The 18,780-nt window shown below is 42.0% G+C and overlaps 2 protein-coding genes across 2 annotated transcripts; both read right to left on the reverse strand.

The window, feature by feature from the left end:
- Positions 1–69: 69 nt before the first annotated feature.
- On the reverse strand, positions 70–6,743 carry chrng (cholinergic receptor, nicotinic, gamma). Its single transcript, XM_044367788.1, has 12 exons — positions 6,570–6,743; positions 5,551–5,687; positions 5,407–5,451; positions 5,146–5,270; positions 4,568–4,723; positions 3,363–3,460; positions 3,010–3,210; positions 2,728–2,842; positions 2,519–2,633; positions 2,187–2,427; positions 1,969–2,102; positions 70–1,862 (listed from the first exon to the last, which is right to left on the reverse strand). The coding sequence occupies exons 1-12, from the start codon at positions 6,631–6,633 to the stop codon at positions 1,641–1,643; spliced, it is 1,653 nt and encodes a 550-aa protein (XP_044223723.1). The 5' UTR covers positions 6,634–6,743; the 3' UTR covers positions 70–1,640.
- Positions 6,744–8,171: 1,428 nt separating this feature from the next.
- Positions 8,172–16,791, reverse strand: prss56 (serine protease 56). Its single transcript, XM_044367266.1, has 14 exons — positions 15,037–16,791; positions 13,187–13,345; positions 12,800–13,054; positions 12,495–12,684; positions 12,237–12,345; positions 11,929–12,085; positions 11,471–11,613; positions 11,189–11,348; positions 10,861–11,049; positions 10,548–10,739; positions 10,148–10,350; positions 9,145–9,706; positions 8,931–9,037; positions 8,172–8,824 (listed from the first exon to the last, which is right to left on the reverse strand). Exons 1-14 carry the CDS (start codon positions 15,134–15,136, stop codon positions 8,651–8,653), a joined length of 2,700 nt encoding a protein of 899 aa, XP_044223201.1. The 5' UTR covers positions 15,137–16,791; the 3' UTR covers positions 8,172–8,650.
- Positions 16,792–18,780: the final 1,989 nt, after the last annotated feature.

Consider the following 18,780-nt stretch of genomic DNA (forward strand, 5'->3'; position numbering starts at 1 on the left):
TAATTTGAAAAATTCTTAGATGCTTGAAGAGGTAAAACTGTATCTTCACAGCTGACTTTTGACACTCACTCACTATCACAAGAAAATATTGTAAGTCAGAAAAATAAGCAAAAGTTTGTTTTTCAAAATGGAAATCATCTTATGACCCCTTAGATTCATGTCACGACCCCTTGTGGGGTCCCAACTTGCAGCTAGTTAAAAAAAAATGTGCATACTCTTTTGAGCTTAAAAGTAAAAAGTCCTTCGAATACAAACTTCAATAGAAAAGATGTTTTTTTTTCTATGAAAGGAAGGGTTATGATTTCTTTCTTTAAATTTGAGTTATCTCTTGAATTTATGAGGAGACTTTCCTCTACCACACTGCGTTTCTTACAACAGGCAGACAGTTTCTTGGCACTAATATAAACATCCTCAATTTAAGACAGAGTGATTTCATCTCAGCAGATAGCCCGAGCCTCCTTTTTATTCACATCACATCACACACACTCACAGTTTGGTTACATTCTGCAGCTGCATGCAACAATGTGTATTTCACCACAACAAAGATTATGATAGTACCATAATGTAGCCCTACCTTATGCCCTGCATAGACAGTAATTGCTAAAAGATGCAGTGCACTAAAAGAGTGCAACAGGTGCTCAAGTTTTCCTGCAGCATCTCACCCTCATCTCATATAAATAACAGAGCATTAAGACATAAAATAGCACAATAGAGCATTAAAAGTGTCTTGCTTACCATCAGTGGACCTCCAGGCATCTACAGACAGAGATAATCTAACTGTGAGAGAGAAGAGACCAGTCAAACCCCCATGGGTTGTCATGATCAGGAGGGGTTAAACACCAACCTCCTTACCCCTCTGTGTGTTGTGTGTGAATATTCACGTAGTAATGTTTGGCTTTGTGAGTGTGTGTGTGTGTCTGGAGATCTCACTCCCACTCCTATCCCCGGTTCTGTCTCACCCCCTGACTCTGTTGCCATCCCAACCAGCCGGATCTGCCTTTTGTTGGGGTAGAAAGGCACCACTCAGCCATGTAATTGAAATCCTGCTGCCAGAGGTGGGGGGCAGTGCAGCGGGTCTGTATTTAGAGGGAAGCCTGGGGGGGTCAATGCTTTCTGTTCCCCTCGAAAAAAGGTGTCAAACACAGGATTAAGAAATTTCTGAGATAGTCAGCTGTGTAATTGCATGATTACAGTAGTACTTTCACTGATATAAGCATTCATTCAGAACATTTGGCTGTAAATGACATCAGATGTTTATTGTTTACCTGTGTCCTACAGTGTCTAATGATGAATTTATCACAGTAAACAGTAAAAAAGTAAACTTATTGCAAACATTAAGCTTTTTGTTACCCAGCATTGTATGCAGCAAAGACACTGTACAAGCTCAATGATCAGTAACAGCTGACACTAGTATGCAGCATTATGGATCATGCATGCCATCAACAACTGTACAGTGGATCCGTCTTCACCATGAACAGGACTTCTGTGATGGATGGTTCACAGACCCACATCAGCAAGTGACAGAAAATACAAACGGCCGTATCACCTCTTCTCTCCCATTTATTGCTGGAGATCACTGATGGACGCTGACAGATTTCCACTTTGGTTACACGGATGAAATCTGGTGTTTTTGTTGTGGTTCACCCCAGGAGGTCCGCTCCTACCCCGCTCTCAGTTAGATCTGTGAGATTGTCCATTGAAGGGAGGTACTTCTTGGGATCCCCAAGGAAAGGTGAGGAGGGAGGCTGGTTGAAATGGCCCATCAGGAAAATCCCGATGGTGCCAATAAAAAAGACCAAAGCCATGACAATAAAGCAAACCCTGTCGATCACCCGGGCGACCAGGAACCACTCTTCATTCTCCTGGAGTAAGAAAAGGATCCCATTATTGTATTGGACACTATCTATTTTAAGTCTTCACATTAATTAAACTGGAGTGGACAAATAAATGTGCAAATGTCAAACTTACATTTTGGAAGTTCTTCTGATGCCTTGCAGTTTCAGCTATGTGTTTGCATGAGGCCACACACTGCCTCAGCTCTGGAGAGACCTTTGCCAGACTAGCGCTGAGCTCCTCTGCTGTACCCTCCTCCAGCCCCTCATCTGGGTGCAAAGCAAACCACATATTCATGTGCTCATATTCTCTGAATTGCATTTAAACATATAGAAATTCATTCCAATACTCACGTAGCTTCTCCATCACTGATCTCATCAATCCATTTCTCTCTTTGAGTCTGGCAAACATGAGTTCAGTCCGAGCAGTTTTCATGACATATTCCTCTGCTTTGGTGATGAGGGTCATGGAGCTGCGGCGTCGGCAGGAGACCGGGAACACATCATTACTGTCAGTTTCTGAGGTGTTGTCATTGTTTGGTGTCCAGGGCTGCATTTGCATCCTCAGCAGTCGAGGCAGGATGTTCAGAAAGATCTGGAAGCGACGGGGCCAAGGGTTAACCCAGTGGAAAATATGCCTGTGTTGACTTCACAGTATTTTCATTCAACAGCTTAAGAAGTCTCACCTTTCGGACTCTGTCTGTCATAACGTGAGTGTTTGGGGTTCTCAGGGATACGTTGAGAACGATCACACAGTTCATCACTACCATGGTGGTCACTGACATCACAAACATCAGATACCTGCAGTCAAGGTTGAACTTAATTATACATATAAGGTGAAATAATCTGACCTCTGAGTTGAAATCTTGCAGTAGAGTGACACAAATGGACTTACTTTCCAATAAGAGGTACCGCCTTTGATGTTTCTGGAACCTTCTTAGCGATAAGGAAGAGGAAGACAGTCTGGCCCAGAAGAGTGGCAATAGACATGGTGCACTTCTGACCGCCGGCTGCACAACACAAAACAATATTCAGTCAGCAGAAAGGTGAGATTTTGTGTTCATGAAAACAATTACTTGTTGTAATATCTGTAATCTCGCAATAGATAATGTTGATGAGACAGAGTTCTGACGAAGCAAATATTTGGCGTATAGAGCTAGAAAAATAGGAAAAAGACCTTTGGCAGGTAAGAAGTAAACAAGCAGGCCGAGGGAGGAGAAGAGCACACAGGGAGCGATGATGTTGATGATGTAGAAGAGGGGCTTTCTCTGGATGATGAGGAAGAAGACCACCTCCTGGTACTCCCGTTCATCCTTTGTGTACTGAGTGTTGATCACATTCTTGGCCGGCCTATGTTTGATGACCCACTCTCCATTCTCTAGCAACAACAAAATCAAGTATTTCATTCTGTTTTCATTGCAGAAGAACATTTTATTGCACTTTAGATGGTTTTATACTGTATACAATTATCTAAGATCTAAAAATGTTGCGAATCAACTCATTTGACCTTGTTACATTAGACTGCTGTACCTGTGAAAGCCTCGGGGTCGATATTTATCCACTCAAACGTGTGGTTATCCTCCTCTTTGAGAACAATTTCAATTTCATTGGCGCTGTAAGTCTGGGAGCTGCACACAGGGGGAGAAGATCTAGTGTCTGTCACCACAACAAACACAACCATCTATTCCATTTTACACGACAGCAAGATGAAAAGGGACCATGAATGGGACTATTGTCTCTGGTTTGGACACTGCGGATTCTACTTAAATACAAAGGAAACTAACATGTGAACATACAGGGCTGTAGCCAGGAAATACTGAGGTCATCAGTCTAAATTTCAAGGAGTAAACCCTCCCCCTTAGATATCTGACGAACCTCCAACAAAGGTTTGTGTATTCATTTAAAAAAATCTTATATCCATTATAATAAAGGCTTTTAAAGATATATTCATTGATGGAACAATATGTCTTGATTTCTTTGGGAATTTATTCATTTTTGTGGACAAAGGCCTGTGTATTTTTTCTTTAATTTTATTCTTTAATTTAACAGTTTGATTATATTTTATCCTACTACATTATGATTTAACTTTTTCAAAGCCTTCTCTACACCACCACGGTATAAATCTGAAATACTTAATCCCTGTATCATGACTGAATTATTATTTTATAGCTAAAATTGGTCAAATTTAAAGATTCTTAGTCTTAAAAAAATATCTGAATGCACCTTTGAAATACACCATATGTAATTTAGGGTAGTTTGTGTATAACTGTCAAATGTAAACTCCTCCTCAGGTCATTAAAATCCTCAAATTCCCAGAAACAACAACATGATCATGACCTCTGTGTCCTCAAAGGTATCAACCTTCAAGTTTTTCATAGATTAAAAAGTTCACAATGAGTGACAAAATATAACATGACATATAAAATGTCCATATCCTTCTTCCTGAATCAAGTCCTGAATATTTTATGTCTTAATGTCTTTATGTGTGACCATAAAACACTTTTTCCATTACGATTTTATTTGAAGGGTCTAGGCTGCTTGCTCTATTGCTGATAAGTCCATGTATTCTTTAAGCCCGTTATCCATACTATATCATACTTGGTTGACATGACAACATACAGTATTTAAAGCTACATGAATGATGAGTTACAGTGTCTAGTGTTTGTGTAATACACCTTAACGTCTACTGCTCACTGGCTAGTCATCGAATCACAGCAGATCTCGTCTCTACTCACCGGAACACCATAGTGCAGTTCTGCCAGTCAAAGGGAAAGTAGTTGACGGTGATGGAACAAGCGCTGCGGTAGATGGCAGGAGGCAGCCAGTACACACAACCGTTAGGAGACACCAGTGCATTGCAGTAAAGCGCTACCTCGAACTGTCCGTCCACACTGTGTACAGGTGAGAACAGAAAGAAACTGAAATTTGTTTATGTATTTTTGTGTATTAGAGCTCACACACAGACACATTCTTGTATGCTGTACATAATGTACTTATTGTGTGTATACTGTGCACACAGAACACAAAACCAATTCAAACATTAAAGATGTACTATGTAAAGGTTTTTTGATAAAGTAACCCTTATCTTCATCAAACAAAATGTGATAAAGGGTACTGTTGCACCTTGTATCACTGAGACCCTGTAGACTATTTGCTATTTTTTAGACTATTTTTTAAAATAATCTGTTGTAAGCTGCACGATGGCATTAGTGATAATGATTTTTCTGTGTTTCAGTTTAACTTTCTCAACAAGGAGCTGCTTGCTGCCATTGAATCAAATGTTGAGTTAAAATGTGAAGGTTAATACACTCACTTGTTTTCTAGTATGATGTCAGGCAGCCATATACTCTTGGAAGGGACACGTAGCTCAGAAGTGAGGTTCCCATACAAAGCTGACCTGGGTGGTTGGTCCCATCTGAGCCTGTAGTCACACCATTGCTACAAACAGAAGTGATGTGGGTTTCACTTTTGACCGTGTCTTTCAAATACACTGTGGCATAAAGTGTTAAAAAATAATCATCACTGCATGCAGAGCAGCGATAAAATCCAGGAAACGCGGTGTGTGTTAGGTTACCATTTCTATCCAGATGCTGGTTGTCAGGGCCTCCTCCTTTTCATTCTGAATAGAGATGTTCATTAATTATGTTAAATAACATTCAGTCAGAAACCCATGCGGTCTCTGGTTCTAATCAAAAACTCCAATGCAAACTTAATTTACCAGGGAGATGAGGTTGGTGAGTGTCATCTTGATTTGGACTTGAGTGATGTCCCCACTGTTCTCCATGGGCCGAACGTTCTTGTTGTACCCTTTCATCAAATCCTTGAAAAGTTCCCCTTCGAGGTTGACTGCTGAGGCTGCAGACAAACCACACAGGTTAGAGCAAGAAAATAAGAAAGACAAAAGTTTACTCAACAGGAGTACTACTCAGCCTGTGTAACCCTGATGGTACCATCAGGTTTATTTTTCAAGTTCTGGATCTGGATCTCAACTTGGGCTAAAATTTTGAACAGAAACCTGTATTACAAATTGCAGGGGTGTGGTTTGAAAGACGTGGGAATTTAGGAAGCAGGGAGGGGGTTTCTAATGAAAGACGCAATCAAATTGCACAGGGAAATGTAGGATCTGATGTTTTTGGAGTTTGACTCGTAATAAAGATAAAACTTTAGTCTATCTCGGCCTCTGCTGCCTCAATTTTGATCATTCTTTTTAAAAGTCTCCCTATAACTTACTGGACGTGCAATACAAAATCGCTTGAGTGCCATTTAAAGATTACTTTTCTCTCACTTAATGGTCATGAGTAAATTACCTAAAACTTACCAAACACAAACAAATGTTTCCAGCATTTGGCTTGTGTCTAGTATTACAATAATTTCAAATCCTGTGTATTAAATATCACAGCAAACACCTGATGGTCCCTCAGGTGTAACTAATCTACTCATTTTCCTGCGTGGTTTTCAAAGACTAACAATGGACTGTACAGTAGAACACATTTAACATACATCACGAGTATGGTACAGCACAATAAACACAATGTACACTCCCTGCCAAATAATGAAGCACAATAATGTAACAATATATTCAAGACAAAAGTATATCCTTGTTGTTTTAATTGTTCATTACTGAATCTGTCAGAGTTTGGTGTGGCTGTGCTGAAAAGACCCCACACATGGAAATCCTGAGCAAATAACAAGACCCTGCAACAACCTGTCAGCGGGCTGATTAACCAGTGTTCCTACCTGTGGTGGAAATCATAAACACCCCCAAGAGGAGTGACAGAGAGAGCGGAGGTCCAGAATCCATCAGTGTGTGTGTTTGTGCTGTGCTGTCCGAGACAAAGCTGTGATCACTAATCTGATGCACATGGACACTACTTGATGGGGTTGCTGGCACTCAGCCCATGTGTGTGTATGACTTTGTGCATTTCCCAGCAGAAGTCAGGGCTCAGGGTGAGGTTTAGAGGAAGGGTTGGAGGATAGGGGGTAGTGTTGGGGGGACGGTTGATGATTGTTAGGGTAAATCCAAGAGTGTATTTCCAGTACTGCATAGCCAGCTGTCATAACAACACACACCCACGCAAATTGGGGTAACATGACACACACAGTTTGGACAGTGCACTCTGCTCTCAATGTTAAGGTACACCATCAAATCACACACTGTGTTGTAGATCTGTTCAGTGCAGCAGGCTATTGTCAGTCAGGCATCCACATCAAGAGAATAAAATAGCTCATGGATTCTTGGTGAACGAATTTATCACAGCAGCAATCTATAAAAAGCTATTTAATAGGTTTTTCCACCAGAAACCATGGTGTTCTCTAAAATTAAAGGCAGAAAGATTAGAAGATAAAAAGAAGAGAGAATGCAACACTGTGTGTGTCTGTAAGTGAGAAAATAAAAAAAGCCGTACAGTGGACAAGAGAACAGGTGATAAGTCTCATCCATTTACAGCCCACCGTCTGTGATGACTGACCAGGCTATGTGGAGATTGGGTTATATTGCTGACACATTTGTGGCTTGTCATTTGTGTGTGTGTGTGTGTGTGTGTGTGTGTGAGTACTTGTTCCCACCATGGTTTGGCACACCTTCCTCACAACTCTACACACACACACACACACACACACACACAACCTGAGGTAGGAATGTAGTTGATGTGTTGCAACAGAAGTATGTGTGTGTGTGTTTACTCAGCTGTCACACCCACATCCCTGTATATCCCTCTTTCAGGACTTGAGCTGAGCAAATTGAGAGGAGATTGTAGTTTTGAACTTACTTTGGTCAAATCACCACCTCACTTAAACAGCAGCAAAGACTTGTTGACTACATTTAGACGAACAAAACAAAGATGAGACTTGTGTACGAGTTGAAAGTGAAACTTCCTTTGCTGTCTGCAAATGAGATTCTGTGACTCATGACAGACAGTAAGAGACTCTAAGGTCATCCTAGCTCAGATTACACTTAAAATTCCCCCCAATTCACTTAAAATTCCCCTGGAATAAGGAGAGAAGACAGGAGGAGGTGAGAGGCACTGGTCACCACAGCACAGCAGCTGCTGTGTTGATGGGAAAGCTTACTTTAAAAGAGTCGGAGGACTGAGGTCAATCTGTGGTCAAGCCGATCAGCATTGAAACATGTCTGGAGAAACTCAACAGAATGGCTGGCCCCTCCTCTGCTGTAGACCAGCAGCAAAATACTGCAGGATTAGCAGCATTACTGACAGCTAATCAGAATATCTCCTATCTAATATTCAATTTGGACTTAAAAACCTAAGGTTTCCCACAACATTCAACACAAAATGTAATAGCATTAATAACAGTTTTATTCATATATAGATTTTCTTTTACAAAAATACAAAGGATTTTCTCTATACAAATAAATATGATATGAATAAAGATAACATGAATAATATATACAGTCTGTGTTCTTCACAAGAGGCTCAACCTTTGCAAAAGACTTTATGACAATATGAATAACTTATCATTTGTACAGATTCATAAGTTAGACAAGGCTGTGTCTCCAACCACATAGAAAAAAAAAACCTGTGGCGTGATGGGTGGTTCATAGTTGGATTGATACATTCATGGTTGTGTTTTTATTTAGAGCCCAAATCCTGCTCTCTGATGGGGAAAAACTGCTACAAAAAACAGAACGCTTTTCACGGGAAACCACAAAAGAAAAACATTTTTGTTTGAGTGTGCGTTTTTTTGTGTGCGTCTCTCTGTTGTGACTTTAAGTCCCGCAACAACTGTGAGAGTCTTTGTGCCATCATCTCTCGTTTGAGTCTTCTGTCTTTCATCTGATTGCACTCCGTGTTACAATTAAGTTAAGTCTTGAGTGCCTCCAGTGCCAAAGCGATGATCCTTGGCACACTGCGGTAGAATGATTCATTCTCCAGGCCCACAAGACTGTAGAAGGTCAAAGGTCGTCCTCCCACTACAGCTCTAACCCGTGCCTGGTAAAGTCCTCGATCATTCTTTGAGCTCAGATCAACTAACACCTGAACAAAAGAGAGAAAGAAATAATGCATAAGTTACAACATTCATTTTTTTCCCACCAATGCACATTCACTTCTCTAAACCTCTCCATCTTGAAGGATTATTTACCTCTTGGAAGTTCATGTGCAGGTTCTTGCTTGGGATGCTTAACACCCAGCGGTAAGAGTCTCTGACTTGGCTGACTTGCTGTGAGGACTCTCTCACCCCAGTACAAACTATAGGAACAAACAAAAAAAAATATATGAGAAATAACATTTACACAAGACCAAAACATCACAAACTATTTAATGAAAGTTTTGTCAGATCTGTGTGTGCCACATACTTTTCCCACTGGCCCCAGGTATCTGCCTCTTGTGAAGAAGGCTCCTGTATTTTCTGTGGAGACTTAGAGGCTTGACAGCATGTGCAGTTTGTCTGGGCTGAGCAGTCGTCTCCGTGCCGTCACCCACAGTGATTGGCTGGACGACTGTTGTTGACTGCACTGGACTGGATGTTAATTCTCCATTCTCAACAAAAGTAAGATCATCCGATGTGGCGTCCCACGTCACATCAGGAGAAGCAATTCTACTGGACGACATTTCACTTTGTGACTCAGCTTCTGTCGCAGTTTCATCTTGTGTTCTTAATGTCTGAATTTCATTCATCAGGGCTGTTAGAAGTGACCATGGCTCCGGGGATTTCTGGGAGGAGGCAGAGGGACTGGTGTGGACTTGTGTTCCACTGGAAGAAGTGGGAATAGGTGAAGTGTTGGGAGACTCCTCCTGGAGGTAGGTTGTGTCCAAGTGCAGGATGGGAGGAGCAGCTTTTGGGTCCAGTTTAGAGCGCAGAGCCAAGATGGCAGATTTATATTCTCCCTCTAGCTGATGAAGCGAGGACTCCCCTGCCTGGAAACGACATGAAAAAATACAGCAGATTCTATGATTAGCTTCAGATAAATGCCCAGCACAACATTATATCTGCATACTATATTTCCCAGAAGAAAATGTTGCATTCAGTAATTCAGAGAAAAACGGAAAAAGAATTATTCCAGTTGCAAAAAAGCAAGAGTAATGCCCCTTAATCAAAAACAGTGTACCAGTGTTAAAAAATTCTTCCCTTTTGAATGCTTGTGTAAAATGGTGAGTCTAGAGAGAAGTCGGCTTTCTTTTATATTGAAAGGCTAATATTGAAACGTAATCAATAAGCCATTATTGATTTTTACATTTTTATCTTATTTTCACACATCAGACTGTGTAGTGACTATCTCGACATCACATGACATGGCAAGATTTAATGTCTTGCACCACCAACTTCATTTGGACACTTGTAATAAACAAATAATATACCTGCATGAAAATGTTTTCCTCTTGTTGTGTTGACATAGAGGAGACGTCTGTGGATGAGTCAATGTGTTGTTTATCCATGTCCTCAGCTATGCCTCTCAGGTATTTCTCCCAGTCATCCACCAAGGGGCCCACCTCTCTGAATAAGGCTGGAGGAACTGGAGAGGGACCCTGCTCCTCTGGCGCCACAGCTCCACCTAGCTGTTCTGCAAGTAATAAAACACCTGTTACAGCAGTGTCCAACAACTCTATTTGTTAATATACTTGTACATATGGAAAAGATTGTTGGACTGTGAAACAATCAATGTTCTGAATCAATGTTTGCGATGTTTGTCTCTATAAGCTACCTATACATTTGAAGCTTAGACAGAAGATAGAATAACATTATCTATCAGCTGTGTACCTTCAATCTGCGTGAGACCACGACTCAGGCCCAGGTCCCTCCTCTCTCTGGTGTGAGTGAAAGCTGTGCTGTAGATGTGCTCAACCAGCTGAGGGAGAGTCTGGGTGAAGAAGGTCAAGTCAACTTTGTCCCTGATGTAGTCCTCAGCCCTCTGGAGCAAGTCCAACAGGGTCTGCAGGAACGAACGCAACTCTAGATGGCAGAGCATGACAAAAAATATATATGAGAAACCTCTGCAGAACATGATGACATGATATTTAAAGCAACTTTTGCTCTGTATATCAAGCTGAGCATTTGAAAAAATTGTACTTACGACATTTCTTGAAGCGGGTGAGGCATTTGTCCTCGGCCATTCGGCTGCAAGAGCTGGCAGTCTGACCGGGAGGACAGGTTAGAGTGTAAAAGCGACAAAGAGAGCTGAACTCAGACCTCTGTTCCTCCTCAGTCATTTCTGTTGTCTTTAGAAGCTCCGGACATGTTGGCTCCCGGCTCCCAAATGACTCTAAAAAGGACAAACAGAAATGGTATGAATGATTTGAAATATACAGTAATTTAACATTTCAATATGTATTAGTTGTAAATCAGTGATAAACATTTTGCACATTAGCTCCTCTGGTGCTTTATTGTTGCCATAAACTCACTCTGTATCTCATCCTGAATCCAGTCGGAAAAAGCAGACACCCGAGTGTAGACTCCAGGCTTTCCCTTCTCCCCACAGCCATCTCCCCAGGAGGTAATACCATAGAGCTGGAACCGGCCCGAAATCCTGTCCTGGTAGATAAGGGGGCCTCCAGAATCTCCCTACAGCAGACAAAAAAATTAAAAAACTGATTACAGACAATGCTTCAGTTGCTGCTAACAATCAAATACAATTGCAGCAATTTATAAAGTCTTCAGTTAAACTCTTCAATTGTTTTGCTCACCTGACAGGAGTCTATACCTCCAGAGAGATAGCCAGCACACAGCATAGTGTTGGTGACCAGTTCTTTGCCGAGGGCACTCTTACAAGTGCTCTGAGGCAGCAGGGGCACTTTGGCTTCCATCACCACGTCAGCAGATGGGCCATCTGTAGAGAAAATACACACAGAAAACACAACATTATTGATCTCCAGGAGGTTGCAGGGTCCATTCATTGTAGTAGCACAGAACAGGACAGAGCTAAAAACCAAATCAAGAATAAGATATTAAAGAAATAGTATATTCATAAAGCTAGTACACAATAACTTTGATCAATTTGCAAGTGTACAGTCTTAATCAACAGCATGTGTATCTTAAGAAGGAAATAAACAAATAAAAAGCCTCACAGATGCATAGAAAAAAACCAAAGCCATAAATAGCTCTACAGTGAGAATGTGTGTCATTTACAGCATCTTCCACTCACCCTCATAGAGGGAGCCCCAGCCCGCCACCAGGCATGGGCTGCCAGTAGGGGGCTCCATGCCAGAGGGGAGACACACAGGGGTGACACGATCAGACAGGACCACAGGGGATGTCAGCTCCACCAGGGCTATATCGTTGTTAAAGGTCTTTGGGTTGAACTGCAGAAATAGAGGAGAGTTTGATTCATTGATTGACTAAATGGCTCGATGATTTACAGAATGTTCTGGCTGTGTGATTGGATGAACGGGGAAGTGCAGTGAAAGAGGTAATGCTATGCTCCTCCACTTTGGGTAATGAATGTAATGTTACCTTAGGATGAGGGATGATGCGGTTGACTTTGAGAACCTGCTCATCAGGGTCAGTCTTGGTGATGTCAAACTCCCCCACCACAGCCGTCCAGTAGCTCTCACTGCGGCTGCTACAGAGGACAGAACAATAAGACAAACGGGGAGAGTAGAAGAGGCACAGTGATTATTTCTGATGATGTAAACAGATTTCTATATATATATACTGATTATTTTAGTCCAATTACGGAAAACAGTGCCACACACATACATACACACTTACCCAGCAAAGCAATGTGCAGCAGTGACCACCCAGGAGCTGTCCACCAGGACCCCTCCGCACATTAGGCCACCATCTAGCTGCAGGTTGACCAGCCAGGGCCAGCTGCCTGGAGGAGCAGGGGAGCCACCCACAATCCTGGAGCGAGGCTGCGTGATGTTCTGCACCGTGGAGGACCTCTGACCGCACACTGCTGCTGGGACAGATGGACAATGATGGTCAAGAAATGTAGCAAATTCCACTTTTTTGCAGACAAACATTGAATATTAGACTTGTGCCTCTTCACTGGCTTACTTGACTGTACTCACCCTGTACGTGCGTCTGTGTAGCAGGTTCCAGGTTCTGCATTGTGTTAAGCAGGCTGCACTGGAGGACGCGAGCACTGCAACTCTCACCCATGATCCTGATGCAGCTCTCCTTGTCCAAGTCACCAGGTGGACAGCGATGCTGATAGTAAGCACAGGCTTGGCTCAAAGCCCAACTCCGCTCAGCTTCATCTTGAAGCTTCTGGGCTTTGGTGATGACATCACAGCTGGGCTCTGATAAGGCATTGGCAGGAGAAGCTGATGGGCAACAAGGGGAGATCTAGGAGTTACTGGACACTCTAAGAAAGCTTTCACTGGTAATGTTGCACAAATGTGGCTCAGGGTGCTCGAGTAACAGGATGTGAAAGCCAAGAGGAATATTGTACTTACAGCAGGATCCAGACTGCTGTCCACAGTCCTGAAACAGACAGGGAACACAGCCCCTGCAGCCCGCCTCGGCCCGACTCCTCTCAGATGATGCGCGCTCAAGAGCGGACAGGGCACTCGTCATGGCCGCTTCCAGAACCACAGTACCACGATCAGACAGAGCTGCAAGAGAGGTGAGGAAGAAGAAGTGATGTAAGAACAGAAAATTAACAGAAGAGATTTGCAGAGAGAGAGAGGAAGACATAGAGTGCACATCACAAGGGCCAGGTTGATATAGTGGCCAGGCTGATATGCAGATTTTGGTATCAGTGTATATGTCGGGTGATTCGTAACGAGAAACTATAGCACAGAACTGACAAAGATAAGCTTTAGATAATGTCGTCATTACATAGTTTGTCAACTGTCCCAGTCAGTACACACAATTGGTCACAATTCCTTAATAACCAAATTTAAGGGATTTTTATCAAGAATGATTTTTATGAAATAAATATGAATACTGGTAATAACCTCACAAATCCAGAGTCAGTCAGGCTCTAGTGCATACAGGACTGACACCACTATTCAAGGTAATACATTTTTTATGAATAAATGTTCTGAGATTTGCTGAATTCTGACTATATTACCAGTGTTTTGAAAGGAGAATTTGGCAACAGGTCAATAGGAAGGACATCTAGGTCATTACATAGAAGACTGTTATTTGCTGTGGGAACACTATGTCTGCATGTGAGCATTAGTATGAACTGGTGTGGCTTTCTTGTATGTGTGTGAGTTGTCCCCTTTTTCTCATGCTGCTCTTTGAGCTCATTGGCAGCGTGTTAGCGAAGCTAGCTAACGCTCAGCGCGCTGGTGAGGCTTCTACAGACACACTTCAATCGGGCCGCCAACCCTGCAGCCCCCCTCTGTGCCGCACCACATCACAGGATAGGCCACTAACAACAACAATGCTGATTGAAGACTTAATTAGAAGGCCAGGGCTGAGCGGGCAGAGGCTGGCGGGCAGGGACAGGCCCTGGGGGCACGGGCTGGCAGCCCTGGGGCGGCTGGGACCCCGAGTCCCTTGTTCTAAACACTCCAAACACACACTGTCATCACCAGCCGTTTGTATAAGGCTCTGCTGTACTCAGCACTTGAACCAGAGAAGGCCAGAGGTCTCCCATCACTGTGCTCTACTGCAGGATTTGACAAGTTACTCTGCATGATAAGCCGGTGATAACATTCTTGTTCTTTACTGTTTTTAAGTGCCGGAAGCATTTCAGTATGTCATATGATGTTTGGTGTAACATAATACAATATGTTGCATCACTGACTAAATATCGGCACCTCGTGCTCCTGAGTAGCAACACTTAAGCTTATATTTACCCAAACATATACCTAAATGATAATGTAGGCTGATAACACGACTCAAATTCAATTTATTTGTACATATATTTTTTACAGTTTCTAGAAGTATCTAGCACCAGATATTTGTATAAAAATATGCTTGCTAGTCTCAATGAAGCTGGTAATACCACCAGATGTTTTTCCCGCTTTACTCTTGGAGGAATCTTACACTCATGAGGCATCACAGCATCACCAGTGTTGGTTTGCAGTGTTCTTGTTATGATGCAGTGAATATAAAGATAAAAATTTGTCTACAATAAAATTTAAAGTTCAGTGTAAACGCAAGTGCTCTATTTTTACCCAAATGATTTTTATTCAGTTAGATGCTCCTCTGAGAATGTCTACAACACTCACGGTGAAGACGTTATGATCAGATTTCCCAACTATAGTTACTGACAGGTACAGTTGTCACAACTCTGAACATAAATGGCCAAAATTAAGAAACAACAAACAACTAAGTTTAGAAAAATTACCTTTGAGTGCACTCTGGGGCATCCTGTAGACTTCTCTACCTGTTGGGGCTCCCAGCAAGCAGTCCAGCCCCATAAACATCAGTGATATCAGCAGCAGCATGGTGTCAGAGCATCAGACCTCCACTCCACCGTGACAACAAACAGACAGGCAGTAGACACGCGGGATGACTGAAGAGGATGCAGAGGTGCTGGAGATGAGGCTAGCCTGCAGTGCCCTTGCTGTCTCCAGGTCCTTATTGTCTGGTGGCTCTCTGCAATCGCTAACTGTCTCCCTCCTCCTGACTCTCTGGGCTCTCTCCCACACTGTGGTGCAGGGCATCTGTCTGTAAATTTACTTAGAGGAACAATAGGTGCCTGGAGTTGTCCCTGGTATATATAGAGTCCCCAGGGGAACACCAGTCAGAGGGAGGGGGGAGAGGATAGGGAAGAGAGAGGGAAAGGGAGGGAGGAGGGAGAAATGCTCCCATGGCCAATGCACAAACAGATGAATTCATTAAGACTGTGACAGCAAATCGGGCGCAACTTGCCAAGGCTGGACATCACAAAGAGGTTTGGTTCTATGAAAGGAGACAGAGGGAGGGAGAGAGAGATACAGATAGGGAGGGAGGAAAAGGGGAAGGCGGAGTGATTGGCTGGGTGGCAGGGAAGGGGGTGTTGTTTGAATTAATTAATGTGAGAGGAAGAGGGAGAAAGTTATGCAGATAAGGATATGGGCTGATGTGACACAGGAGTAGAGGAATGTAGAGCGAGAGAGAGAGAGACGTCAACAAGCGTCTGAATCGAAGGGTCACAGTGTAAGCCGAGAGAGCAGGAGATGGAGGGAGGTTGAGTGACAGAGTGTGAGACAGCGAGAGAGGGAGAGGGAAGTGTCTGCCATTCTCCGTGCCCCTCAAAGAGGGCATTGTCCCCGGCGTCCCTCTGAGGATGCCCACATCAAAGCCGTCCCCCGGGCATCACTTGGCCGCCGCCTCCATTGATCACTTACAGTCTTTTATCCCCCCCATTAAAATATTGTCAGTTCACATCACTTTTGTCTTTCTCTGCTGAACTCTGCTTTTGTTACATAAAGATACAGTAAAAGAGTGCTCATGAACATGATGTGTTTTTAAAGTCCAGAAGTGATCATTCATTTAACCAGTGCAAACATTTTTTGTTTTAGCTTCTTGCATTTATTTCTTTGGATGTATTTTCTTTTCACGGCCGAAAATAAAGTAAAATTGACTTTACTTTCTCATCTTGACTTTCTCCAACAAAATGAGTCTAGATTCCATCATATTAATTATTATTTTATAAAAGTGGAGATGCCACATAAGAACAAGTCTCTAACTGACAAATTATTTACTCATCAACACTGTAAGTCCTTACATCTGAAAATGTCAACATGTCTGATGACTTTGTCAAATAGTAAGATTATTTGAGCTGCATCTCCTCCTTGTTTAATGAAGGTGGATCTATATAAAAGCTTTGATCTCATCAATTTAACCAAATAATCTTCATGCATGAGGAGAAATGGAAAAATAGGAGAAGAGAACAAATAAAACGTTCCATTTCAAAGCATCAAGCCAACTAAAAAGTTACCATGCAATCCACCATCATGCATTGAAGCTTCACTGTACAATCACTGTGTATTGAACAAGTCTTCAGCTAGCGGCTCTGTGAGACTGTAGTTAAACACAGTGATGCTTCAATCTAAAAGCTAACATCAGCATGCTAACATGCTCACAATGATGATGTGGATTTTTGGTAGGTATAATGTTTACCATGTTAACCATATCAGTTTAGCATGTTAGAATGCAAACATTTGCTAATTAGCACTAAAGTACAGCTGAGTCTGATGGGAATGTTATTAGCCTGACAGGTATTTGGTCATAAACCAAAGTACTGGACAAATAACGAAGGCACCAGATGAAAAGTTACGTGGTCACCAATGTCATTAAAATTCATCCTGAGGGGAACACAAATATCTGCACTAAGTTTCACAATCTGTCCAATAACCACAAATGTCAACCTCATGGTGACGCTAGAGGAAAAGTCAGCGGATCATCAAAATCATAAGGACTTATCCTCTGGGAACCTTGAATGTCTGTACAGAATATTATGGCAACTATTAAATAACTGAGATATTATCGGTGTCACTTGAGATGTGAAGGATGAGATGTGATCTATTGACATCAACAAGGAAAAAATAATAAATTAAGAACATCATAACTAAACAGAAATATATTACAGATACTTGTAATGCATCAAATATACAAGTTCCCTTGGTCAAGATGATATCGACATAACTCTTGACATTAGAGGATCTGCATAATTATTTTCTACAACACAAATTTCATTTTTACATGTAAGTGTTTAACTACAGACACTGGGTGGGTGAAAGGTCTGCAATGATTCATATAAAACTGATATAATCAAAATGTTCTTTACATTCACTGGTAGTGGAAAGGGACACGGTCACAGTCTAGATGGTCACAAAAAAAAGTCTGTGCCGACCAGTTACCCAAAGAGGGAGCACAAATTGGAGTCAACTTTGAGCCAACTAACTGGCTGAACGATAAAAAGAGAGGCGGCCGAATCTAGCAGGACATTATCAAAGAGAGCCGTCCACTGCTGCCACAAGCCAGCACTGACAGCAGAGTTCACACTGACAACAACATACAGTACGTGTTAGAGAGTGTGTGACGGTGTTTTTATGTTTCAGTCAAAGTTTGTGCAGCCAACTCTGGTCAATTCAAATGCTTTGATGTTGGGAAAACTACAAGCAACAGTACATACGTATGCAAAAATGGGTGACAAAAACAAGCATTAGAGACAGAATAAAGAGGATAAGGAGCCAGATCTGAGTTAGAAAAGTTACATTTCTTCCCTCTCAAGTTTTGCTTTCAGACATTTGTTAGTGTGTGTGTGTGTGTGTGTGTGTGTGTGTATGTTTTGTTGTGTGCATTGTGCCTCAGCCCCCTCCATGCACCCGTGCGGCACAATGGCCCTGAGATCTGAGAGCAGACTCAGGCGGAGCGGAGCGGGAACGGCATGGGACAAACGGGCGGCACTCTTTCATTCCTTCCCTCCCTCCATCCATTTGCCTTTGATGTCCTTTGATTAATTTGCCTTCTGCTCACTCTTCCTTCATCTAGCCACCAAGCATGGAGCACTCGGCCTCTCTTTTTTCCTCTGCCGGCCTGTCTCAATCTCTACTGGCGATGTTTTACCTTTCTATTCTTTTCCAATGGTGGCATCATTCACAATATTTAAGCATTTATGGTTAAATCTGAAACAATCAACTTGAAGATCCATTATGAATAGCCTAACCTAAGAAGCATAAATTAACTAATAATTGTTGATAACTCCTTTTTATTGGAAATGACATAGATATTGATCATTATACTTTGGTAACCTATGCAGACACCATATGTTTGTGCTATATGTGTTTCTCCTTAACAAATTGAACTTTCCAGTGAATGCACCTGTCTTAAGAGCTCATCAGTTAACAGGTTAATAAATGCAAAAGTCTTTGTGGAACAAAGACTATCAGCAATCATGATGGGAAGCAAATGTCAGCTCATAACAGAAAAAAGCCAAGGCATTATTTCTCTAAAGAATAAATGATTCTTACAGAGAAACTTTCAAAAAATGTATTTACAAACCAGGCAGAACTCTATTCAGTGGTGAAGACAACATTTTTTCAGTTTACTCACGACTCAATATCCCTTATATTTACTCATTTTAGTTGTGACATCTACCCAA

Source organism: Thunnus albacares, chromosome 12 (genome assembly GCF_914725855.1).
Source record: "Thunnus albacares chromosome 12, fThuAlb1.1, whole genome shotgun sequence".
NCBI lineage: Eukaryota > Metazoa > Chordata > Actinopteri > Scombriformes > Scombridae > Thunnus > Thunnus albacares.

What these genes read in the sequence shown, in the direction of transcription:
- prss56 (XM_044367266.1), bottom strand. Translation starts at nt 15,136, where the DNA reads ATGCTGCTGCTGATATCACTGATGTTTATGGGGCTGGACTGCTTGCTG. An exon ending in CACCCGCTTCAAGAAATGTC is followed by an intron (nt 10,740 to 10,860) that starts GTAAGTACAATT and finishes TCTGCCATCTAG; the next exon opens with AGTTGCGTTCGTTCCTGCAG. An exon ending in ACCTGGGGCCAGTGGGAAAA is followed by an intron (nt 9,038 to 9,144) that starts GTATGTGGCACA and finishes TTGTTCCTATAG; the next exon opens with TTTGTACTGGGGTGAGAGAG.
- chrng (XM_044367788.1), bottom strand. Translation starts at nt 6,633, where the DNA reads ATGGATTCTGGACCTCCGCTCTCTCTGTCACTCCTCTTGGGGGTGTTT. An exon ending in GCGGTACCTCTTATTGGAAA is followed by an intron (nt 2,634 to 2,727) that starts GTAAGTCCATTT and finishes CCTTGACTGCAG; the next exon opens with GTATCTGATGTTTGTGATGT. An exon ending in ATCAGTGATGGAGAAGCTAC is followed by an intron (nt 2,103 to 2,186) that starts GTGAGTATTGGA and finishes CTTTGCACCCAG; the next exon opens with ATGAGGGGCTGGAGGAGGGT.